Source organism: Nesoenas mayeri, assembly GCF_963082525.1.
Source record: "Nesoenas mayeri genome assembly, chromosome: 13".
Lineage (NCBI taxonomy): Eukaryota > Metazoa > Chordata > Aves > Columbiformes > Columbidae > Nesoenas > Nesoenas mayeri.
The window spans coordinates 18,573,160-18,599,923 of NC_137550.1; the positions used below are offsets into that span (position 1 = coordinate 18,573,160).

Sequence of the window (26,764 nt, forward strand, 5' to 3'; positions counted from 1 at the left end):
TAGAGATGATACCTACTTGTTTCTTAACAGATATGACAAAAAAGCACCAACGGTAGATCCCTTTTGTTTTAGCATTCAATGTCAAATGACATTACAATTATAACAGTGTCATCAGAAACATGTTTAACTCACAGCTGAAGAATAGGCAGAGCTTTGCACTCTTTTAACAACTCTAAACAAAATATTTGTATTCTTAAATCATTAACTTCACGATAATTTCCAGCAAAGAATATTAGAGTTAAATGTACATGTGAAGTAAGTCAAATCCAGACCCAAACCACATTTTTCTCAGAGGCAGACAGGTTAAACAGGAATACATAACATCAAAAACAATGCCAAAATTTGAATTTGCAGAATCCACAGAAATCTTATCAGAGTAAAAGAAAACATGGCAAAAATAGGAATGTAACTCAAAGGAGGCAATAAAAATGAGCGACTGGACTGATGTCACAGGGATAGGCGGCTGTCGACTCCTCCCCACCTGCCAGGGGTATGAGAACAATTCTGCAAAACTAGTATTGCAGTGAATCAGAGCACCTATTAAAACTTCGTGGTGACTGCTTTTAGGTAAAGAAACAAATAGGTTCCATCCTTAAGACCGTCTCTGATGTGATCTCCCGTACTAAAAGAAACTACCTCATTTGGACATAAGAACCGCTCACTAAAATGAGTTTATAAGGGAAAGAGTCCTCAATGACAGTTAACCTAATTTCGAGTTTGTCACAGTAATATCTTCTCCATTCACCAGTTGTATCAGATTACAAACCTCCTGGCACAGGTAAGTTCTTTCTGAAGCCACACAGCTTTATCCCGTTTCCTCCTCTGCCGTACCGAGATGCATTCACCAGTCCTGCTTTCAAATATGCTGGGCATTCCCCTCTAATGCCAGCCAAAATACACATTTTTGCACTGCACTGTATTTTAAATCGATGACAGAACGCCACTCTGAAAGAACCACCACTTCATATTCCAGCATTTCATGTTCAACAGTATAGACTGTGTTAAGCCAGAAGAAAATACTGAAGCTTATAACAAAACCACACGACATACACATGAAAACCAGGATGAAGTCAGACAGACACAGAGACACGGGAGAACACTTCGCTGTCTGCATGTTTTGTTGCTGTGTTTTTTGTTTTATGACAGGTGGTCATCTTTAGCCACGACCAAGCAATCATTATAGCTGTTGTGTAATGTTACTAAGTGTGACAACAAATATAAATTATTGCACAGAGCCTGCCAGGCAAGTCTCCACTGCCACACAACCAAGTCCTGCAGAGAAAAAGCACAATTTCAAACGTCTGGCATCAAGAACAGTAAGGTCAATAGGTACAGATGAACTCGGAGCAGGAATTGCAGAAGAAGAATGTTGGGTTTTTTTAAGACCATATGAAGTTCATACTTTGGGGTAAACTTCTAGGCAAAGTTTCATAAAAATGCCTGTAAAGAAACATATAGCACAAGCACAAGGCTCCAACTTTAAACATTACAATACACTGTCGAGACTAAAACAGGAAATTAGGCTGCAGCCAAACCCAAGAAATTGAGAAAAGTATGCAATCCTATCAACTTGCAAGTCATAACACTTTTATTTACATGTACGTGTAAGCATATGTACACACCTACAGACAAGCCTGATCTTTCTTCAGTGCTTTGAAAGAGAACATCAGACAGTAATTCAACATTTTGGCAAAAGAAAAAAAAACACCACCACCACCACACAGTACAGGAAGATTTTAAATTATTTCCACCTAAATTACTAGCCAATCACACCATGTAGCAACTAAGGCCAAAAAATGAACAGTCAGTAACAAACCCTAGAATCATTTCTTTACTACAGGGTCAACTGACACTCACTCTGAGCAGAGTCAGAGCTTTCTTTGAGAGTGTAAAAACTAAAGGGCACAAAATTAGCGCCAGATTTTTAAACTGTATTGGATTTAAATGTCTCAGAACTAAGGAAAAACTCAAGTAGTGTAGTATTATTATCTCGTAGCCTTCTAGAGCATGTAAATTGACAGATCTTAGACTCAAACCCACAATGAAACACAAAGGTCAGGCACATCAACACCGCAGCATATCTGTATCTCTGTCCTGTAGCCAAACGGAACAGTTGTTCCAAAATACACCAAGTCATCAGTGAAGAAAGGAAGTGATGGATTTCCAAGCTAAATCTTTAGGTCAAGACTAGGTATCACCTAGAAAATATTTTAAACCAGAGGCCTTCAACCACATAAGATGGTCAAGCCATACAGATGACTCCTGTGCAGAAGAACCTGGTTGCCAGCGACATTTCTCATCTGACGGCCGGAGCCTCCGCACGTACACCACTTCTATTACACCCCAGGTATGCACATCAGCTGTACACACCATTCAGTGCCTCTGGCAGAGCCCCCTAAACGAGGAGGAGATGAGCAAGCCATCATCCAGGCATTTGCTGCAAGGCACTTAGGGTAAACATCTTTCCCAAGAGCTGCTCGGGCAGATGGGAAGCAAGGCACAGGCTGCATTAGCCATTCCAGCTGCAAAATCTTTTTCTCTGTTACCATGAACCAGATGACAGGGGCAGAACAAACAATTCCCCTTACAAATTGTGTCAAGTATGGGTGGCCACCACTAAAATAGTGCTGTTTGCTAGCAGGTGACCTCCAGGAAAGGACTATAAGAAGTAAACAGCCGGCAAATGAGTTAACCTGCTGGACTGCCATACAACATCCTCCCCACAAAGATGCTGACATTAAGCAGGCAAGCTGGAGAGCTTAAGGCAGACACGGTGCAGGATCAAAACTCAGAAGAGTGATTAATGTGTGCCAAGGGAGATCTTTATAGTGGTCAGAGACGTGAGAATCTTCAAGAAAAAGTCCTCCTCATTCCCCACAGCACAGCTCCGACTGAACTTCTCTTTGCACACTGACCCTCCCCATCCTGTCACAACCTCCTTGCACATGCTTGTGCTTCCACTCAAACTTTCCTACTAGAAGAAAATCAGTACTGAGTAGCATGAACCTTGAGCCTTTACGCACTGGTGGGCAGCCCTTTCCCACAATGGAAGGCAGGACATGGTATTGTTTTCACTGATCACAGAGGCACAGGGTGTGTTGCACAAGACCAAACCAGAAAGGAAATAAAGGCGTTTGAGTTATTTGTCAGAAAGGTAAGAGACACAGAAAAATAAAAATCTACCCAAATAAGTGGGTCAAAATGTTTTAGAACTCCTCCTGCATTCCCTTACAGTTTATTTCTATTGCCACTTCTAAAAAACCTGCTTTTAAGCAGCTGCGGTGTTCCATAACTTTCCTCATCAAATGGAGTTTCAAGAACAGCGTCTGAGTGAAACTTTGTACAAGTGACAATTTTTGTTTGAGGCGGCAATTTTAAAACTTTGTATCAGCTTCCACACTTCCAAGACATTTTTTATATTCCTTCCACAGCCTGAGAGCCACCACACTGGTAGAAGCAAGAGGAAAGCACATGCCCTGAAGAAGGGGTGGCTTAGAGAGCGACTCAAAGGGAAGTGAAATTATAAGTAGAAGAAAGCTCTGCTATTCACACAGTGATAGAATAAAGTGTTAGCAGATCAGTGGAAGCCTACAAGAGAAGAGGAAGCCTGTGGCTGGAAGGGTTTTCTGATTCTCACCACTGCTGGACAGACTCAGTAACTTCCAGCTGTCTTCTTTTGACTCCATGAGTCATTCTCTCCAAGCCAACAGCTCCCAAGCAAGACCCGCCACCAACACCCCATACCCTGTGCACTCAGAGATACAAACACGCCAGCTATTTCACCCATGCTAGAGTCCAAAACCTGCACCCTTTCAAACAGGCATTTTGTCTCATTCCTACTAACTGCTCCAAATTCCCTTCCCTTTGAGCCCTGCTGTGGTCCCTGTCTTGGCATCAAAAAGTTACGAAAATCCAGAGGTGTCACAAGCAGGTTTTGTTCAAAAGACAACACACCAGAACCCCTTGTCCAAGTGATTCAGCCACCTGCTTTTCTTTGATCATGCCCAGCTTCATTGTTCAAAGACCTGCAAAGACTGTGAGTCATGCTTGTGTGAGGATACCTACTCACAAGTCTTCCGTCCTTCCTGTAATTAATGTCATTTTTAAAAACATTTCTAAAATTCACATACAAACACTTATTTAGACTACTACTCTTAGAACAGATATTTTGGTCTATGGACAAAACTTCCAAAAGGATTCCAGGCAGAAAGCTGCAACATACATTCACTGAAAACTGCCAGACTTCATGCAGGTTTTTCTGCTGCACAGGATGAAGCTCAGCTTCAAAGACAACATCGTACCTTTGTGAGCTACCCAGTTATCGATAAGACTGCCTGCAAACCTTTTGAATGCTACAAGTCATCCTGCCTCTGAACGTTTAGCACGGGCAATTTATTCACCGACCTAGAATTTCACAGGTAATACCAAAGAACTTTTTCGAAGTTGCTTCCTCAATTGCACAAACATAATTAGCTCACAAGGCTGCTGAAAGCAGCAGTTCTGCCATCTGTCTGCTTGTTCCCACCTCACACTTGTGCAGGCACAAGTGTTTGTGAAGCCACGCAACGAACTAGAACCAAGCTCTGTGAAAACTAACCAGGGAAAAAAATCAAGTTACAACTAGATCATTTCTCAATCTGTACAACTGTGCATGCTGGCACAAGGATGGGAATAAGCAGAAATGATACCAGTTAATTTTAATGGCAGTGCCCTTTTCAGCAGTCCATTGATGCAGCAACTTTTCACCAGGTCTAGCAACTAAATCCAAAGAACATTTTAGGGACACATATGGATTTTAGAAAAATACAATTTTTTTTACTTAATTTGCTATTGTTTTGTTATTAAAAGTAAGAAGTGGGAAAAGAAAGGTGAAGTGATCTACTGGTTACGAAGAGGAATCAAAGTGCTTACTGGAAAACACTTCAGTGGCGAGATCTTCACCCCTGCCTCAGTTTCCTCCACTAATAAAACAGACAATAGCACTAACCCGTTCAACAAAACATTCTGTAATACAATTAAAAACATAATAACAACAAGGTAATACCATTACAGAGAGACACAGACAGAATTCAATTCGCTTACAGCAATGAAAGAGTGAAACAGCACAACGCTGATGCTGTAACCTATAGTGGTCTGGGATGGAAAACAGATACAAGACAATGCAAAGCAGAACGGCGACTTAGAGCAACAGTTCCTAAACAGTTGGTATCTACAAAAGGACAGACATGGATTTACAAAAGACCTGGGTAAAGAAACTCACAGTGGAGTCTCCCTGCCCTCCTTTCATTATTGGTACTCTGATGTAATCACATAGGAGTTATGAAGAGCATATAGGGAAGACTTGCTGGGGTGGCAGGTTAAGTAGGAATCCACAGAGCTGGGTTGTCATGACAGCAGCTGAAAGTATGCAAGAGATGTATAGATCCTGGGTGTTAGAACAGCAGGGACTCCAAATAAGGTCATTAATACATTACATTATTTTAAACACTGAGAAACATACACCACATCTCATTAATGAAACACGGTCTGCATGATAACTATTTCCATTGGTGAGGGTGCACAAGGGTTTGGGACATACACAAAAAATTCGTATTAATTAAGTACTGACAAAGTACAGGTTCTCACAGATCCAACAGTCATGCTATACACGAGAGGAAACAAGTGACATGCACTCTGGTGGACCAACGCATTCGAGTCTCAGCTGAAGCTTGGAAACTCACCACATGAGCTCCATCCCATTTAAAAGCAAAGTAAACCAGCAGAAACTAATTTCAACAAGCCCCCACATTAACTTTGCATTCAAACAGCCTCGGAGCATGCAGCAACTCGGTAACTCATCCCAGCTGAGAGGAAGTAACTTCCTGTCAGAAGGAAGTTACTCCCTGCAGTGTGTGAAGTGGGTCTGCAGCAGCACGCCCGGCTCCCCGCACCGGCTGCAGGTGCTGACACGCCGGGCAACGCCGTCCCGGCGGGTCACCTCCCAACGCAGGAGGGGACGGGGCTCAACACAGACACTGAACAAGAGTGGCCAGGGATGGGAATGAAGCAGGCCCTTGGTGGAGGCTTGGGAGGCAGAGGAGGATGGGAGTAACAGGTGTTTATGTGATCTGTTCAAAACTCTGGGAATTTGATGTGGTGGGTTACTCAGGAACCCGCGCTGTCTGGCACCGGGTGATCTTCAGGGGTCGTTACAAAGCAAGGACTCTGCACAGTTTGACACCAAAGTGGCATTACGAGTGCCTGGCACAGGGGACATACTGGTATACCAGTGCTCACAAATCCGGGATTTACACAACAGGTCTCACACTGGGTACTCACCATCCCGCACCGGTGAAGCAGAGGCCCGTACTCATGCAGAACACACGGACAGAGAGCCTGTCCAGTGAAGGGGTCCCAGTAAGGACTACTGGTGAAATGAGCATGGAGCGGTCTACTCAGGTGCCACTGAACACAGCCCGGGAGCGGGGACAGGGCGCCGAGCACGGGGCGCTGCGGGCAGCACCCACAGCCGGACATCGGCACAAAGCCCCGCGGAGCCCGCCCGGGGCACGGAGCCCAGCACGACCCGCTCGCACAAAGGCTCAGAGCAGGGACGGACCGGGGTGTCAGAGAACACGCAGGAGATGCCACCCGCGAGTCCCGTGCACCAGAGGGGCCGGGCGGGGGGCAACAGCGCGACTGGCCCAGGGGGTCGCGCCGCGGGGCAGCCGGCGGCAGCGCGGAGCGGGGCGCCCTCTGAGGACAGCCGGGCGCGGGAGGGCAGCGCGGCCCCCAGGGCGCGCCGGGGAGCCCGGCCGGCGCCCGCACGGCCGCGGGGCGGGGGCGCCCGCGGGCCGGGCCCCGGGACAGGCGGGCCAGGCGCGGACAGGGGCCGGGCGGCGGCGGGGAAGGTGGCGGGCGAGGAGGCGAGTGCCGGCGGGGCGCCGGGCGGGACGGGCGCGCACGAGGCGCCCACGAGGGCGGGCCGGGGCACGGCGGCGGCGATACTCACTAGGGGTCGTTGGTGAAGCGGGGGCTCCGCGGGGGCTGGTAGCCGTACAGGTGACAGTAGAGCACATCGAAGCAGAAGCAGCACATCTCGGCCGACACCACCATCTTCCTGCAGCCGGGCCCACCGGAGCCGGCGCCGGGGGAGGAGAGCAGCGAGGCGGCCGGCGGGGAGAGGCCGGCGGGGCCCCCGCCGCAGCTGGGCGGCAGCGGCGGGGAGAGGGCGCAGCCGGCGGCGCCCCCCGCCAGCCCCCCAAGGCCGTTGAGGCGGGGGCCACCTGGCGGGGGCAGCGCCCCCGGCTCGCCCCCCGCCGCCGCCGCCCCGCCGCAGTGGGAGCCGCTGCCGCCGCCTCCCGGGCCGGCCGAGCCCGACGGAGGGGAACTGGAGAGTTTCTGCTTCTTCACCCCGCAGCAACCCGCCGCCATCTTGGAGCCGTCTCCCCCCACGCAGCGCTTCCGACCCATGGCGGGGGGGCCGGCCGACCGGCCGGGGGACGTGCGGCGGCCCGCTCCGCCTCCTGCCGGGCCCGCTCCGCCTGCAACGGGGAGGGGGCGGGAGAGAGGCGGCGGGAGAGGGGGAAGAATGAATGGGGAGCAGGAAGGAGAGGAAGATGGAGGGGGGGGAGAGACAGAGAGAGCTGCGTTAGAGCGACCCGGTGAGTGGCCCCGGCTGGCAGGGCCGGCTGAGGGGGAGCGCGGCCCGCAGGTGTGGCGGGGCCTGCCGGCCTTTCCCCTCCCCTCCGCACTCTGGGCCACCCCTCCTGCCTTCCCCCCGTGCTCTTCCTCCTCCTTCTGCTGGGGAAGTGGAGCAACTCCACCTCGTGTGGTAAAAAAAAAAGAATAAGAATAATAATAATAATAGACCCACAAAGCCGAGCTCTGCAGGAGCCGCGCGGCAGAAGCAAAGCCCTTGAGATGGTTAAAAACGCCCCGCTAAATAATTCAAGTGACCTGAGATGCCTTTCTCTTGGGAAGAGAAGGGAGGGGGGGGGAAATAGAAGAGAAGTGAGGGGCTGTGTTGCAGTCGGCAGGAGTCTGCAGCGAGGGCTGGCACCTATTCAACGTGCAGCTGGGATGGCTAAAAGCCACAGGCTTTAGATATATAGATATATATATATATAATTTTTTTTTAATTACAGCTTTGGCGTTTACTTCCCATCCTGTAAGCAGCGGCTCAGAGCGCAGGCCCAGCTCCAGGGCAAGTGGCCAGGACCCTGTGCGACCACGGCCCGCAGGCCCGGCTGCCCCTTGGCCGGGGCGCTGGGAGGGAGGTCGGCGGGATGATGTGAGTTCCTGCGGTGCTTTGGGCATCGAAGATTATGCTGACCAAGCTACTGGGGTGTGGGAGGGAATGTGTTTCATGTTAACCTCATATATAGATCCATCTGAGTTTTTTGAGAGACTTGCAAACAGCCATAAAGTACTTCAAAAGCTCACACTATATGTGTCTTTAGAAAATAACACCTCACCTGTCTGTTACGCAGCCATCTCTGGCATAGGACCTAACCAGCTGTTTAACACAGAATAGCAACACTACAAGGAAGGCAAAGGAGTGAGGGCTGCCACACAGAGTTAAAATAATATCACAAGTTTAGAGAGGCAGTCATTATCCAAGCAAAAATACACTCTGCAGAAAGTTTTCACAGTTGCAAACTACTCAGAGACTTGGTTTTACGTTTCTTGTTGGAAATGGTTTCTCCAGTATCTTCATGGTCTTAATTTTGTCTGGATCTTGAATTATCAGAGATCTGAAGAGAAAATCCTTGGTTACTAGGGCTCTAATACTAATGGGTTAAAAAGCCCTTTGAGGGTTTCTGTCCAAATACTGGCCTAAACTTCTCTTGCCTTGACTGTGAATCATAGCCTGAGGTGAAACAGCTGCAGGGAATAACAGCAGACGGAAAGGAGAATTACATGGTGTAAAGCAGCCTTTTCCATTTTAAAATGTAATGTTTATGTTTGGAGCTGCAGAATACTTGAGAAGGAAACCCAGTTCCCCTCTCTTGAACAACTTTCAAGTTTCTTTCAAAACAAAGGCAGTGTTTTCCACTTAAGGGATTCATTTGTTTAAAATCAGTTAGCAGTGACACCTTCTGTTGCTTTTGGGAAAATAGTTTCTTCAGGTATTAAATTCTGGCTTTTTCTATTTTTATTTTTTTTTTACCATCCAACATTATTTAACACCAACATTTATTAAAGTATCAAGTAATTGCAAAAGCTTATGATATAGACACAAGTATAAATTGTGTGAATTCCCCTGGGACAGAGATTTGTAAGGTTCAGTGTAAGTTTCAAAGCTGGGACTGATATCCTTATGCAATATCAAGTCTACTTGTATTGCAGTGGCCCCTGAATGAAAGGTTAGTTTAAATATATTACTTATTCATTAAAAACACATTTTTCCACCTCTGCAGATGTTCTTAGCTGTATTTGATTGTAGTTCTGCCCCTATTTTACCTCCATGCAACGTAATGTATACAGAATCTCTCATAATGCATACCAAATCTCTTGCAGGGACAACAGCAAATATACAAACACCACTGTGGCAATTATTGTTTAGTGGAATCAGGAAGACATAATTCTATTATCATATATTTTTATCCATGTCTTAAAGTGAACTGCAGACTTGCAAAACGTTTTTCAGTGGAACATTTCCATTTAAATTTGAAGAAGAGTTTATTCTTTGGCTAAGATGGCTTCGGTTAACTGCAACATCTGTTTCACTGGCCCTTTGCTTCACTTAGTCTCAAAGACTTTTACATTTCTTATTACAAGGAACACTAAATGTGTTCAGTTCCTTCATGTATATAGTGTTTCTATATTTTGCTAAGTTTAGCAGATTTTCTCCTGTTGGTTGATGAATGCTGTGCCTCATATCCAGTCAAATGTACTGAGTGAACTCAGTATAAACAAACTCTTTCAGCAGTACGAATGGAGTCAGTATGGCACTGCAGTTAGATCAGTTTAATTTAGGTGTGATGTAGCTTTCCTTTCCAACTCCAGCTGTTTAGCACTATTGCTCACCTCATGTTCTAAAGCCCCAGTGATTTTAGAATTGCCGCTTGTTACAGGCGAGAGACCAACATTAATTTTGTAATTAAAAATCGCAAGCCATGATTCTTGAAAAAAGTTGTTAGAGAAATGGTACGAAAACCAGAACTATTTGCAGAAATAGGTTTCTCCATGATCCAAAGCTGCTCTGAAGGATTGCCCTTCTTAAACAAAAAGATCAGTACAGCTGGTATCCGGAAGAAGCGGTATCCTAACAGACATGGGCCAATGCCCTTTGAATTCAAGGTGGAATTTACACTGACTGTAGTAGAAGTCAGATTGTTCTCAAGCAGGCCAAAAGATGATCTGTGTTCTTACAATCTAATTACAAGACGAGAACAACCAGAACAAGGAAACAATGAGCCAAAACTGGGCTGCATCAGTAAGCAGGAGTGATATAATCCTTGTCTTATTAGTATCAATTCTTTTAATAGGCACTGTGACATGTGAGGGATTTAAAAGGGTACTTAGAATAGCGCGTTTAGGCTGTGGTTCTGTGTGCGTTTCTGCAGCAGTAGTAATGTTGGTTTAAGCAGTTCTACCTCAGCTAATTGTTCTCTTTCCTGTCCCACCCATTCTGTTGTGTTCATGCAGCTGTTTGTGCAGATGTGAGACAGAAAATCAAGCTGAAAAACAATTATTCTTTTTCAGCCAAATCAGTTCTCCGGTCTGGTTGATCAGAGGGCCTACTGGAGTGGCTATACAAAATTGAGAATTAACAGCCTTAGGCAGCTTAAACAGTACTGGTGAAAAATGAGAAGATGCAGCCTAAAGTGGCATTGCATGTATTTATGGGGAAACTGTCAGAAAACACAGGCAAGTTTGAATTTTAAATATTAGGTGAAGAAAGCCAGTTGAGGAAAGAGATGAAAGATATGGGGTGGATAAAGGGCCTTGAAAGTGAAGGGAAGTAGTTTATACTTGAGATTGTAGAAAAGTCAGAGCTAGGGAATGAAAGAAAGGGAAACAGAAAGCGCTTTTCAAAATATATCATTTTCCACTGTCTTAGAACTAAAGCAGATGTTATACTACAGATAATTTTGGAAAAACCAAACTCCAAAAATTGAACAGTATAAACAGCTAGCATCTCTGTGAAGCTGTTAGTTATTATTCTAGTTAGTTATTACTCTAGAGTGGAGTCTGTACTTACATCTCTCAAAATTCAGGGGTTAAATTCTCTCTTTGTATTTTCCCATCCTAATGATCAGTTTTGGATGGGCCTGCCAATAAACTGGAAGATTTACATGCTGAGAATTCCTTTGGTCTGTGGAGTTTCCACCCGCTATGGAGACAGTCTAGACAACCCTTCCCTTGCCCTGCAGCCTACAAGGCTGGGAAGAAAGTGGGTTTGCCTGTATTACTTTCTCACATTATTACCAAACTGGTCTATCACACTCTTGAGGCACATGTGAGTTTTCCTCAGTATATTCTGTTAGTGTTCTTCAGTACGCTCCCCGTCTCAGCTGTCCCCAGGAGAAATTAGATGCAGCTCTGAATCTAGGCCAGAAAGTGTCCACAAAATCCAATAAAGTTAATGCAAGTTAACTTGCACATGTCTGGGAACAGTAATTGTTCCTACCAGTTAGAGGCCATATCCTGCTATTGTTTCATATATCAAGCCCCTATTGAAGTCTCTTCTAAAAAACCTTGTACAAAAAGTCATCTCAGGATGTGATACCAGCCAGCAGACAAAAGGTCCTTGCATGTTGTGTTACTGGAATCCTGGCCCTGTTTCATATTTTGAGCTATGTTATAATTTCACCATAGTGTCAATCCAATCTGTGTTATTTTAAAATTAACATTGTTTTACAGACATTTTTCACTCTTACACAAATTTAGGGTTTGGTCCTGTTAAGCCATCTGTGCATGGAGCTTGCACTGCAAAACTGGGCATCCGTTTGTTAAAAAATCACCCCAAATACCCAAAACAAACAGACAAACCTCCCACTAAATGAACCTCCCAAAACAAACAAGCAAGAAAATGAACGAACAAAACCCCTATAGTCTAAAATGTTCTTTGTGTAACTAAATATCTAGGACAGGACAGTTTTCTAACTTGAGATAAAACATTAAATGTGTTGATGGAGTCAGGAGAGTTATTTAATTAAAAACCTAAGGATCAAAGCACTTGCAATAAATGAAAGGTGAGACTAGTAGTAGCTTTTTAATGGAATTCTTTTCACTTAGTTCTGTGAGCTGGAATGTTCCTCAAATATTGTGTTAATGCAATATCCTATCCTTTTTGAATGTATGTTTTCATTGTACAGTGATAAAAGAAGATGTAGCTTATTCTCAGTATATATTCACCATGGTTTCATTGAGGTCAGTGGAGCTACAGTGATTTATGCTCGCTGATATATTAATAATAAGCCTTAGGACATATTTTTTGACATGGCTGTTTGTGGTTGGTCTCCTTCACAAAATATTTTCCACTACTGTGGAGCAACCATATGTATTAATAGCATTTCTCATTGCTGGAGAGTCTAAAGTGCTGGCTTGAAGAGTTCAAGTTAATAAATTTAGAACAGTATATAGGTGTTCGTTTATCCAGTGCAGTCCCACAGCCACCCCTAAAGAAACCTAGCAACTATTCAATACGACACAACAACTGAGGTGTGTTGTTAATTTTCATGTATCATTAATTTTTAAATGAATGAATAAATTAGGAGGATAGACTGCAATTGCCAAGAATTAAAGTCTAATCAGGACACCACGGGTGCGTGCCTTTTTGTTTCAAAGAATTGCACAAGATCTTTCACCATCCCAAGTGGTCAGCACTTGATTTTATATCTCATCTAAAAAAAAAATGAAACTTTCATGTGTATTTAGTTAATGCAAGGAGCAGAAATTTCAGAAAACAGAGGAATGTTAGCAGTGTGAAATGATTGTTAGCAATGTTAATTGAGTAGGATGGCAGAAATGCTTTGATGTAAGGAATCTAATGGGCATAAACGTTGATCTTCCTTTTGATTAAGATGGCATTGAGCTTCCTTTTTCACGTTTAATTTTCTTGTGAAATGGTTTCAGTTCCTCTGTTCATCTTTTTGCACATTATGTAGCTTTTGGTGTGCAGGAATTCCGCCTCCACTCCTCTAATGGCCACTTGATCGCTGAGGTTCACGCTCCCTTGCTCTGGTACTTTACACTGCTCAACCAGCACTGAAGCCGTTGTCTCTGTTTCTCTCGGAGAGATGAGATACACTGCTCTTTTCTCCAAAGACTGAAGAACTTTTTTCTTTAGCCTTTGTGAGTACCAAAAAATCTGTGAATCCTTTTGCTTTTCCTTCACCATTCCCACTTCTAGAAAAAAACCTGTTAATCTTAAAATGGCCAAGACCCGCTTCCACCGTTCCAAATGGGAACATCTCATCGCTTTATATTGAATGGTTTTAGTCATGCCTCTTGAAATATTTTGGCTATTGTTTTAAAAGAATGTTTATTAGCTGTAGTAGACTATTGCAGTCATAAGCATTTCTCCTTCTTCAGTATTGTAACATATTGTTATTTATTGAATGGTTTTTATTTTCATTTTTCCCTAGAAGTATTAGCTTTCTTTATACTCAATGCCTAAACTACTTCACCTTGTATCTACCAGTGCCTCTGATCGGTACATGTCACCCTGAATGTCATGTGGATCCTCCTTTCTGTGACTAGTTCTATAAAATCACCGTTTATGTCGCTTTGGTGCACATTTCTCTCTCGTTTTCTGTGCAAAGTAAAAACAGACAAACGCCAGCGTTTTGCTATAAAGCTGTTGCTGCTTCAATGGTATTAGCCTATAGCTGCTAAAAGCACTAAATACATTGTCTTAAAAGAGCCTAGAGATATAAATAGAGTGTTAATTAATAACAGATGTTACCTTTTGTGGCAAAAAGCAAGCAGGGCTCTGGCAAAACCTTTCTCATTGCAGTTGCTACTTTCATCATGAGTGATTTGCAAGTGCAGCCCCAGAGAGGCTGATCCTCAGGGCGCTTCAGAGTCACCCCTCACCCTCACCCCTCTCTGCCTTTGTGTATTCAGTCCTGCAGATTCTTTTTGTTAGTCTTTTGGTTGTGGTAGCAAAAGCCAAACAGCTCATGTGCTCTGCGTCCATAACTCGTTCTTCTATCCTTAAGGCTTTAGAGGAGACCAGCAAGCCTGAACCCCCAGTGCTGCAAGCTTCTGAATAACATGGAATCTACAGGAGTTGGTAGCATTCCGGTACCTCACTTATTCATAGTTACTCATTCATTGTTTTATTGCTTCCATTCTGTAGAACTCGTGTTCTCCAACGTAACATTTTCTAACGTACTTTCTATTGCAGAAATCAGTTCTCCTTTCAGACACGTATAAATCAAATTACTCCAATGAAGTCAATAGAATTTCGCCATTACAGAATAATGAGCTCAAAATCAGGTCTTTAAACCTACAGGTTCCCTTGTAAATTGATGAATGATTTGTCTGTTCCTAGGTCTCCTGAGCTATCCTCCGCTTTCAAGGGAAGTGGTATTTATATAAATAGACATCCATGCACACACAAATTCCATTAAACAAAACTATATGTCTTCTTATTCTTCTTATCTCCCACATTTATGTTCTCACTCTGGGGAGGAGCCTTCAGGCTGCCTGCTGGTGGTGATATTTTTTGTCACAGTTATTTAATGTATAAAATGAATACGTTACATTCCTTTTGAATAAAAAGCAGCTGATAAACTTGCAAGATACAACACAGCTTAATGCAGTTCTGGGTGTAGTAGTGTTAGCCCTCTTGTGCACTCTTCCTTTCATGCACTATTTCTGATACTCCTGTTTTCACATTATCTATATAACTCAGTCTGTTCTGTCTGACATTACAGCAATTAAAGACAGGCCTTTCGTTTTAAACATGATCATGACTTAAATAAGTAAAAAGTATTTTAAAAGAGTAAAATAGATAGTATTTCTTCAACTACGAAAGAAGACATAGCATTCAGGAAGCACTGTTGCTTTTTAGGTTTTTCTATCCGTTATAAAACGTGAAGCTACAATATTTAATATATAGAAATATCTGTGACTATCAAGACTCGCATCTGAGCTTTGGATTGCTTTCTTGTTCTTCTCAATGGTTTCTTCATGGTTAATATTCTAATGACCTACTGACTGCCAGAGATTGCACAGGGGTAACATATTGTGATTTGAACACTATACATCTGATTTGAGGAAATGACCATTTCCATGCAGAAAAAAGTGATTGATATCATCCTTAACACTAAAAACATATTCTTCTGTTACCTCAACTGAAAATATAACTCATTTTCTTGCGTATTTTAAAGTAAAACTATAAACATATTAATCTAGTGGTTCCAATTACAAATGGGATTCTGGATTTGTTTACTATCTCCCTTGAAAATGCATCTTTATAATAATTCATTAATTTTTGTTAGGATTCCTAAAGAGCATTTCAAGATTGGAAGAGTCATTGTGAAATACTTGAGGAGAAGTCCAGCACAGCGTGTCAGATCGAAGAAGCTGTTGCTGAAGTATTTCAGGGCTATTGTCTCATGAGGTGAGTCCTTACTGCTAACATTCAGTTTAGATTACGGTTGGAGAAGCAAATTGAAAATAATTTCATTTTAAAAACCCCATGTATTTAACTCTCTGAAAAAAAAGCCCAAATCAAAGTCTGATTCTGTGTTTTTATTGCTTAGTTGGTGTTTGTTTTCACAGGTCAAAGTTCTGCTGTCCAGTGTCATCACATTCAAATCCTGCGGTGACCTGTAAGTATCTCACCTCTACATTTTCTGTTGCAATAGAACAGCTGCATGAAAACTGTTGTGATCGTCTCCTGAATACTGAAAATATGTCTTTTCTTGAGCTATCATTAGGCATTATAATTGGGGTAGAGTCTGTCTTGTTAAATGCCTGTAGTTCAAGCATGTATGCTTATAGCATAATACATCTACATTTTTAAATACTAGCTCACAATAATCTCATTGATTGCATTTTGAATGGAAGACTCACAGCTTATCTAATCTACTTATAACTGTTTCTAAACCTTATTTTAAACCTAGTTCTTTACCTGGTTAAATCAGAATTGAAAGTTATCACAGAAAAATATTACATTTGCTCTTTGATGAACAATTACCAAGCGTCACAAGTTCAGAGCAAAAATGGGATAGCATTTTATTTTATGAGTCCACTAACTAATAGTGAATTAGAATAAAACTCTTGTGGGAACACATTTGACATTCACATGAATAACAGATGAGTTCGTTATGATCCCCTGCTTATAAAAAGAATGGCAAATGAATCCATAATTATTAAGCATTTAAAAATAACACATTCCCCCAAAAGATACAATTCTGCATTAAATACTGGGCTGTAGTTCAGCTGCAGGGCTTTGAAGAACCTGAAACTGAATAGTAGCACAGCATATAGCTGAAACTGAATGACAGAGGGATGAGTTGGTCATTTGCCATGTACTTTAACTGCTTTGTAGCCAAAGTAAGGAAGATTCATATTCTATTTAGTGCATTTGAATTACTTCTGAAATTTTTAGATTAATCTTGCTTCCAAAGCAGAGAATACAGATTAGAGTATGGTGCATGAAAGGATTATGCTGGGTGTACGTATAAAGAAGAGGATTACAACACATATGGCTGCTGACAAGTGCTCATGTTGTAAGTGCCTGTGGGCATCTCATTTGAAATATATATTAGAGTTGAATTTTGTAGGGCTTTTGTTGATGGATATCTGATTGTAATACAACAAATACTGTTCAGGACAGTTATTTGGCCAGAAGTGACATTCTCAAATACTTGCCAAGCTGTCACATCAACATAGGGCTGACAGCCCGGCGGGAGATGACTCTTGTATGAGTTATAACCTCTGCCCAGTGGTGACACTAAGAGCACAAGAGTCCCACAGGTTGCCTTCTCTGCCAGATAGAGAGGAAACTAAGAGATGCAGAGAATCAGACTCTGAGACTCAAGGTCTGAAGCTGCAGTGTGCCATGAGGTGCACTCCATAGCCAACCTAGGCTGCGTGCTTGAGAAAAAGGGCTGTAAAAAGCACAAAATGCAGAGTAGGGAGGAAACAGAGAGGGAAGGGTCTCAGGATCATGGAGCGTGAGGGCCAAGCTGCGCAGTCATGAAAAGTGGCACAAAGACTAGCGATATATTAACCAAAACAGAATTCTGTAACATAATAGTGCACTTTTCTAGTCCTACTTATATATTTGTCACTAGTAGGGAAAAATAAAGCAAAATACCAGAAAAGTCATTTGTGCTATAGAAAGTTTGTGAAATTATTTGATAAACTGTTATAATGAGGATGGAATTATTTCTTTCTGCTTTGGAACAAGACTCACCTGACAAGCTTTAGAAGCTGCTTAGCTAGCTGCTAGTGGAAGAAAATGATTTATACACTGTGAAATTACATTGCTTTTAATTTTAAAAGTCTGTTGGCACTATCTGATTGAACTCCTGGCTTGATCTGGGTGGAGTGAGTTTGGATGTATGTCCAGACAACTAGGGCTGAGCTGATGCTTCAGAAGGAGGTGACAAATGCCCAAACCTAAATCCAACAGATATAACTAATTGTGCATCAGGAAACCAACTCCTTCCTGAGTCCTGTTGCTCGCTGAACTATGTGGTTTGATTACAATTATTGCCTTAATGCAGAGTTTCGATTCTTATGGGCCCCATGAGCACAATGCAGAAAACCTGTTCTAGCTGCAATGTATAACGTGAGTGGTGTGAACTGTTGTATTTATAAATTCACAAATTCCAAGATCAAGGAGATAATAATAGCCTTTTGTGCTAACCATCCTACAGACACCATTTTTTCCCCTGAAAGATAGATTAAAAGTTTGGAGGTTTGTTTTGGGTTTTTTTGCAAAGCCAATGATGATGCATTTATCATAAAACTTTCAAAGTTTCTATTATAAAACATCTGTTGGAAAGACAGTTACATGTTCATACAGCGTTTAATAATGCAATGTATTAATGATTGTCAATATTTGAGGTAATTGTTATTATAAACAAGTGCACGAGAAGAGAAGTGCTGTGCTAGCTCTCCAGCTGACAACAATGGAAAATGTGTGTACTTTTCACTTATGAAAATCTGATGGCATTATCTTACTATAATCACTCGTAAGGTAGAACATCAAAAGACCATCTGCTTTAAAAATGTTGGATCAGTCACTAAAGTCAATGTCATGTCTTCTCTGGTCATCAGTGTCCCAACCATATGCTCCCTTAGTAAGGCCACTCCTGGTCATCAGCAACATCGACGTCCGTAAAATTATCATGAGTAACATTATTGGCTAATTCTCTGTTCATTAACAACTCATTAGATTGCAAGCAAGTTATTCCAATGTTTGTTTTGAATTGCTAGGTAAAACAGAGTGGCCTCTTGCATCACTCTTCTGTGGAAAAAGGGAATCCACTCCACAGCACTTGGAAACAGCTGTAAATTAGTTCTTTTGGACAAAATCAGATAACTGTGGTCACTAAGATTCCTTTTGAAAAATTAGGAAAGGACAAGTGGTAGAAAGGAATTAGTACTTGGAACGGCCTAAGAGAATCAGAGAAGCAGCCATCTCTGAGAAGGAAGGGCAAATCCATACAAGGTTTACTTTATTTTTTAAAGGAAACAGGTACAGTTGTGAGAATATTTGATTAATTAATATTAGGATTAAAGTCTTGGCTTCAGAATGTGATTACAAGAAGGCAAGTCTCTCCCTGAATCACCTCAATTTGTGATAAGTTGTCTTGCAACAGATAGCAAAACATGTTTGTTCTAAATCTTATGAAACAATAATTATAGTAAGTAAAGGCAATTGGCAGTGATTGAAATACTAATAATACACTGCATTTCAAACATTTGTTTAAAGGGACCTCAGCCTGTTATTTTACTGCTAGAGAACAAACCTCTCTCAAATTGCATTTGTCTACCACTGAAATGCTCCAATAGTATACACTACCCAAATTAAGGCTAATTACTAATAATTTATTCACCAGAAGCTTTGCTATTATCAGCTTTGTTTATGTAAAATGGAGATTAAAAAATAGTTCTCTTTCTTGCAAACTGCTGTGCAAATTTCATCTGCTCTTATTAGACGTCATTATCTCATAGGAATGATACGAGTTTCCTCTTGTGACAGGAAAAACGATAAGCAAATACAATATAAATAAAAAAAATAAATTAGTTGGCAGAACACTATTTATATGTGTTAAAAATATATATTATAATCTTTCTGTTCTACTTCCAAGTAGTGTTGCCTTAAAAATCCATGCCAAGAAAGGAATAAGGCTTGTGAGTGTAGTATGTATATACCATGTATTTAGCAGAAAACATACAGAATTTATTTTCTTCTAGTTTTTTTGTTATTATTACCCCATCTTATGTCCCAGTGCTTTTTGCTGCTCTGATTCAAACAGTCAAGAACTCAAAGACAGGTTCATAAGGAACCTGTTCATGTCTGCAGTGTATTAATTAAAGTAAAATCACATCTTAGCTCTAGTGAAGATGTGCTCTCGGAAATTTCAGAGAGATTAAACTATTCCTTTTAGTCACTATTTTGATAATTATTGTTTTTTAAATAACAGATCTTGCTGGTTGACAATCGTATTTGCTTAAAAGGATGAGGGGTCTCTTCAAATAAGTGGTATTTTTACTTAGAAACTTGTAAAGAAGAAAAAAAGATGATAAGCTCCTCATCATAAAGTTCAAGCCACTTGATGGGCTCTGGATGTAACTCCTTCCTCCTCCCGAGCGTTGTCCTTTCTCAGTGCTAGGGAACTCCCAAAACGCTACTCGCAGCCAACAGACAAAATGAGGAGAATCCCACTAATTCCTTACTCTTTGTAATTTGGGAGTTGTAGTCGCTAGGTGATTAAAATTAAGCTGTATACGTCATTACATTTATTAACATACAAATGCATTTAAGTTTCTTATTTATGAGCTTGCACATCGCTGCTGTCCACCAGTTCTTCCTCGTATCTCATCTAAATCTCCCCTCTTTTGGTGTAAAGCCATCGCTCATTGTCCTATTGCTACATGTACTTGTAAAAAATCCCTCCGGCTTCCTTGTGGGTCCCTTTTAGGTACTGGAAGGCTCTGTAAGGTCTCAGTTTTGGGGTTTGTTGTTTGTTCTCCTGTTGTTATTCTGCAGAGATAATTGTTTAGGGGGTAATCCAAGGATTTTTGAAACCAATGGAAAGGTTGTGGGCTTTGGATTGAGGTCACAGTGCTGGAAGAATTTATGTTTTCCTGTGTCGGAGCCAGCCCAAAAAGGAGGGAGAACGATCCCAGGTGTTCATGATTTAACTATCCTGATCCCAGCACAGATTAGCGATGGCTCGTGGCAGTATGTGCATGAAGAACGAGGCATGGGATTCTGCCGTAACCATCCTACTTTTCCATTATCATGATGCTGGGGTGAGTGTGGAGCGGTAGATGCAGGAGCCCAACCCAACAGTCTCCTTCCTCTGGCAACCTACAAGTCAATGGAAGCTTGTCCTGAGCTGTGAAACGGGGTAGACGTGGTGCCTCCCTGGGCAGAGCTGGCTCTGGGTGCTTGGACAGGGAACCCTTCCCATGGAGACCCACGGTAAGGGCTGCAGAACACACAGCTCCACCTGCCATTAAGTTTTCTTTTCAACTCCTGTCAGAGGCTGGTACAAACCAGTGCTGCGTGTCTGTGCCCATGCCGGCTTTGCTGCATAACTTCTAGTTGACTGGAGAGATAAAAATAATCCCTGACATAAATCAACTTCATTCTGCCTTAGGACATAATTTAAATACCTTCTCCTGGGTGTTCTTCCCTCTTTATAAAAGCAGCAAGTCCACTTTCTGGCCTTCACATGCTGATTCTAGAAAATGCTTAGCGAGGGACGCTGGCACAGTGAGGTTGAGCCCCCGCTGCACAAGGGTTCCGGCAATATCATTGGGGACACGGGAGGAGGAAAGGGAAATGGAATTTAGAAAAGCTCTTCAATATTTCCTTCCCAATATCGTTGGGCAAAAATGTTGCTGGAATTTATGAACAGATGTGGACAAATATTTTGAATGATTTTTAAATTCCTAGAATAACAGAGGTTTGAAAACGCTGGGACCATTTGTGAGATTAGGTTGAAATAGACAAATAGTTTCAAATGAAATAATAGCAAAATATGAAAACATTTCCTCACTTTTTAAAGGAAACACTTTAACATTCGTGAAACGAAATGTTCATCTTTTGAAACTGAAATACCATTTTCCACTTCAACATTAGTCTAACTTAAAAAAGGGTTTTTTAAAACAATGTAAATGGCATGAAAGATTTTATTTGTAATTAAATGTAATATTTCAGGTTTACCTCAAATTAAAATGAGTGGTTTTTTATTTTGTAAGCAAAAATGATTGTGTGTGAGCTCTATGTGAGCGGAGCTTTCTGCTTGCTTTTTCTAACGTTTTGGTTGGGTTATTGAATTGGAGAGAACTTCAGTTGCTCAGCTCTAGTTCTGAAATCTTCATGAGACCCTGTCCTGATAATTTTCAGGTGATTTGTGAAAAGATCTTTGCTTACAACTCTGTTAGTGTGTAAGGATAATAGTTCCTCCCTTGTGCCGTACCGGTGTTAGACCCTGAACCTTACTGCATAATCTGCCTGTGCGGTACTTGCGTTCTTTGGGACAAAATGCGGTGTACAAGGAGCTGTGATTTCAGCAAGCGACACATGGAAAGAAGGAGCTCTTAGTTCTGATGGGATGTGGGACACCTGCCTAGTGCATCCCTAGCTCAGTACACACATGGTAAAAGGAACCTTATCACTCACAGATCTTTCCCTTCATGTTCCTGTTCTTCTCTTTCGTGTTCCTTTTTCTCTTGTCAGCCACCAGTTCGTCGCAAATAAATACGACATTTAATATTTTCATGTGAAGTTCCAGAGATGGGAACTCCAGGTGCCCACTCAGACTCTTTTTCTCAGGCCGATCTAAGCCACTCAAAGGCTACGTGTTCAGACCTGGGGCTCTTCTCCCACATTTGTATTGAACCTTAAGGGTTTCAGAAGGTGTTTTCCTCAGTCGTCATTGTCACTTACAACACTGGGGACCTGTGGGAACTCAGCAACCTGATACAGTCAAGAAAGGCTTGGCAGACCTTTCCAAAGGGAAATAAAGTAGATAATGACATCAAGTGCTCCGTGTCTCCATTCAGAACACCATGTGAGCATCTGTGTGACTACAAATCTGTGGGTAGCATTGCTGTGTCTCATCTGGTAGTTGTTTGGGTGGGGTGTTGGTTGGTTGGTTGGTTTTAATGTATTTTAAAGAATGGTTAATAGGGTTGGTCAAGTAGATAAAATCTTCAGCAAGAGGGTGACACTATGGACAGTGAAAAACTACTAGTAAGAGCTAGTCTCTGTAATCAAAACTGCTGATAAGGGTTTGCAATCCAAAGGGACAAAAATGAGCAAAACAAAGAGCACCGTCAGTGCAGTTTTACAGATGGAGAAGGGGCCAAGCCTTGATTCCCTACAGCATGGAGGCAGAACCTGATTTTTAGCATTTCCAAATGTGTACATTTCAACATATTCTGTTTGATACTGGCAATGCTTTATGCCTACGCGTTTCTAATTTTAACTGTTCTGATTTTTTTTCTTTTTTTATTGCTATCAAAGAGAGGGGTTTTTATAGTTTCTCTCCAAATTGATTCCTTAAATACAGCTGAGCGTCTCCATTCTCAGCACAACAGTCGATGTGCAATTTTTGCATAGGTATGTGGGCTTCTTTTCCCAAATTTGACTGCAACTTTTCAACTGCACACGTCCAGCAGAGCAAAAAGCAGGGAGGGCCAGATTGACATACATTGCCTAGATGTGCTGACTTTTCACTCCAGCATGAAAGGCTTATTGTGCTGCATCAAAGTAAGAGTCTTAGCCTGGGAGGGCTATTTCATTGACAGCGAACTGAAAACACAGGCACAGCGTAATAGATCTTAAAATTGGCTGGACTGTTTCTGGACGCCCGCGTTGTTTGGTATTCGTATGAAAATCCCTACACCCAGCACAAGCAGCGTAATGGGGTGAGACCTTTTCTCAAGAGCAGAACCATTGTGACAAGCTCTAGCAATCGAGCAGGAAATCATAAAAATGGTCCATTCGAGCTGCTTGTCTTTGTCCAGCGCTATGGCAGGAGTTTGAATTCAGCGATACCGATTATGAAGAGGTTTAGTCCTCACATAAGCCTTGACACACTCTAGTGGCAGAACCTTGCAGTGCCATTTGGGCAATGGAGCCCTGCCCGTTCCTTTGCTTTTTGATGCAAAGCAATAGTCACAGTGGGTGAAAATTTAGGTGATCGTTATTGAAAGTAACTGAACAGCTCAGAAACTACTGGTCAAGTCCTGTGCTTTTATAAAACTTTTTGTGTTTTAATATATAAAATACTGATTCAGGGGTTTCACTGGTTTGTAGAAAGTTTTGAACAACACACCCTTACCTGACAGAGTCATTGTCATGTGGCCACCATATTTATGCAATATATCAAAGTCAATAAACAGCACCTATCCACAAGTCCTAGGCGCTTATCCTTTAATGATAATGGATACAGATCTTGGGCAACCTCACCTTTAACCACCCATCATTAAATATTAAATCAATAACCACATTAAAAAATGTATTTATAGCTAAGCTCTAAAACCAGTGGTTTTGCTTATTGAACTAACCATAAAAGAGTCGCTGTTTTGTCTTCTGAGAAGACATAATGGACCACTTGGCTGCCTCAGTTCTCTCTTCATTTTTCCCTTCGTAGAGCTACTTTGTGGCAGAATCCTTCAGATAATGCAGTAAAGTATCTAAATATATGCTTTATCATCACAGCAATTATAAAGCTAGGCCAAAGTACGGTGAACTCTTTTCTCCAGGATCAAGAAGTTTCTGTTGCAATCCTTTTGGTTTGGCTGTGGGCTACTACAGATCCTCCAGCCTCATTGCTGGTACCATTTGGGTTGCATTAGGGTGGAGTATCTTTTGTGCAATTGGCACACTACCATGGCTAAAGTATTTTGCATAGGGCGACTCAAAATTTCCCTTCCTCAGGAAATTTTGCTGTTTTGAAACCCTTGTTTGGTTGCATCACAATTAAAACAAAATTCTGTTTCCTGCAAAGCAAAAAAAAATTCATTTTGAGTTCATGTTTGAATTTATTATTGTTGCTTACACAACCCAAGCAGATTACATATATCTAAGGCTCTGCCTGTTCTTCCTTATTATTTGCTATTTCAGGGACTCTTCTGTTCTCTCCTCCGCTCGTCGTGACCGTATGTTTCCCCTGTGGTAAAACTGTCTTCTAGTCAGGATCATAGTGGGGGGTTCTGTGTACCCAAATTTCCCATTATCTTTCATTCTCTTTTTGCGAATTATTTGGACCTTTTTCCATCTGACTTGCAAAGCCATTCCCATCAGATTGTAAGAGAGCCTTTATTTTGCTCAGCCATTAAGCAACTTTCAAGTCTTGCTTTCTGGGTATCTGAGTATAAAAGAGTCACGTAGATATTTTAGACTGACTCTTGTTGCTCTGCCTCCGAGGCTTTTAAATTTTCTTTTTTAAGAACTTTTTATATGGGTAAGTTACTCCAGTAACAGTAAATCTAAATGTTCTAAATGCAGACACTTAGATGAAAATATGCCTTTCCCCCAGCTCCCTGGAGATGCTTGATTTGGATTGAAGAGTGAGGAGTTTTTAGGCTGGTGCAACTCAATCCTAAATACTGAAAAGATCGTGACCCAAAATTAGAACTGGGCTAAACGAGTAAATCTCTATTGAAGTTAGCAGGAATACTGCCAGCTGACACTGGGAATGAATTAGACCTTGGGTTTTTTGCATCCTCGTTTGAACTATCGTCCTAAAATAGCATTGTCAGACTAGATACATCATGCATTTTTAGTTATGTCATCATAATTATGTCATTATTAGTGATTAGATCAGCTTTAGATTTTTTTTCCCTTGTCCTGTTGCCAAGTTCCATGAGGACACAAGCTGCAAGTTAGATGCCAGCTCCGAATTCTTTGTTTCTTGTGGAGTGGACAAGGCAATTCTAACACCAGGCATCTGTTATGCATTCACACATATCTACTTGCAGCCCTATTGGGGTAATCAATTGTTTTTTCTCACTGTTCTGTAGTGATATAGTTAGGAATGGAATGGCATTTACCACTCTCTAGGAGTTGTGCTATCTGGAAACACCTCACTGCTCAGGGACTTAAGGCAACACTGTTCAACGTGTGTCTCATGCATCTCAGGATTATAGATATTCCTTTACATTACTGTCTGTTCATTATTGATCTAGACCCTAATCCAAGCAAAGAGTGAATCAAGGCACAAGAAAACATCAACAAACGATGGCTGAGTGAGTATCCCAAGAATATCACCTTGCAAGATTCAATGGCTTGTATCTCATGAGGCACCAGCAGTCAGCCTAACATCTCCTGGCATTCACCGATGCAATACTCGGTGTTGAACTATTCAACTTTTGATAATTTAGGTGCTTGCTTTGTCCATCTTTGCATTTTCAGCTCATGGCAGATGGCACTATAATTTATTTTTGCATATACCTCAGGCTCCCGTTATATAATAAATAAATGAACACTTGAGTGTTACGTGTAAATATCTTAAAAGGCCCCTCAGGGGCTTCCTTGATGGGAAGGGATCTTTCTTTCTCTAAGACAGAAAAGGTCAGACTTGGGGCAGAGAAGTTATAATCTAGAGAATGCTAGAAAATTGGAATAGTTTCAATGGGCAATGGGCAAAAATTAACTAAGCACATAACTAACTCAATTACCTTTGGGCAAATAACTCAGCTACACTGAGGATTTATGTCCTCTGGTGCAGTCAAATGAAAATGACTGTCCTGCACTCACAGTCAGTTTGGATTCGAAAATAATACAGCTCTTTTCCCTGCCAATTTAATAACAGAGACTGGTGACGGATTCTCCCATCTGGTATGCCCAGACCATCCTTTGCAGCGCAGATTTTCCTAACCACGTTATCTATTATTTCTTTGCAAGGTGAGAAATTAAGCTTCTTTCTTTCTTCCCTCTCCTGTGAGCAGTGAAGAGCTTCTTTAAAATCATCACCAAATAAAGATATTTTGTGCTATGAGACTACAAGCTTTGTTATGTGGCTATGGTTCTGTTCTTTTACTTCAAGGTAATAATCCTAGGAGGCTGAATTTGGAAGATTTTAATAGCTCTTCTTTCTGTTCAAACAGTTGAGTTGCCTTCATTAAAATGTAAGTTTATGTTAAAATTTAGGAAATATATTATAAAAGTGCACAGGGATTATTAGGGAAGCCAATGTATTGCAAGCTGAAAATTCTGTGAAGTGGCTCATTTATGTGCCCTGTGACTCTGTAAAGTCACCAGATAGACAAATGCATTATGCAGACAGAGGTTATGTGATGCCCAAGGCCATTCAGTGAGTCAAAGCTGAGCCGGGGTGAAGTTCCCATTTCACTGTGCCTATTAATAACACCAGCACTGCCAAACTACAGGAAAGTACTAAATTTGGGGGCTGTGTGATGTCAGCATGCTCTGCAAGGCTGAAATATCATTTGTTTCCATTTAACTCTAAAATGGTTTAATTATTTGACATAAATACGCTTAGATCGATATCTTATCTGAAGACCTTCTCACGCTTAGCAGTAATCATCTCTTTCCTCTTTCCCAGAAGAGCCTTTTGTTTTTCTTTTGCAAATTGAAAAAATATTTGTTTCAACACTT

At 41.8% G+C, this 26,764-nt stretch overlaps 1 protein-coding gene and 1 long non-coding RNA gene across 3 annotated transcripts in view; one reads left to right on the forward strand and one right to left on the reverse strand.

Moving 5' to 3' along the window:
- The window catches only part of AMMECR1 (AMMECR nuclear protein 1), a 66,952-nt gene extending 59,181 nt beyond the window's left edge, over positions 1 to 7,771 (reverse strand). Inside the window, exon 1 of one of the 2 annotated variants that reach the window (XM_080352841.1) lies at positions 6,992 to 7,771. In XM_080352841.1, coding sequence (XP_080208967.1) covers positions 6,992 to 7,452 — 461 coding nt within the window. In that variant the 5' untranslated portion in view covers positions 7,453 to 7,771. The remainder of the gene's footprint in view (positions 1 to 6,991) is intronic. The other variant, XM_080352840.1, reaches the window with a different exon arrangement.
- A 7,669-nt stretch (positions 7,772 to 15,440) lies between these two features.
- On the forward strand, positions 15,441 to 26,050 carry LOC308045523. Its single transcript, XR_013922796.1, has 4 exons — positions 15,441 to 15,562; positions 15,724 to 15,773; positions 25,333 to 25,392; positions 25,959 to 26,050. It is a non-coding gene; the product is annotated as an uncharacterized lncRNA (long non-coding RNA).
- Positions 26,051 to 26,764: the final 714 nt, after the last annotated feature.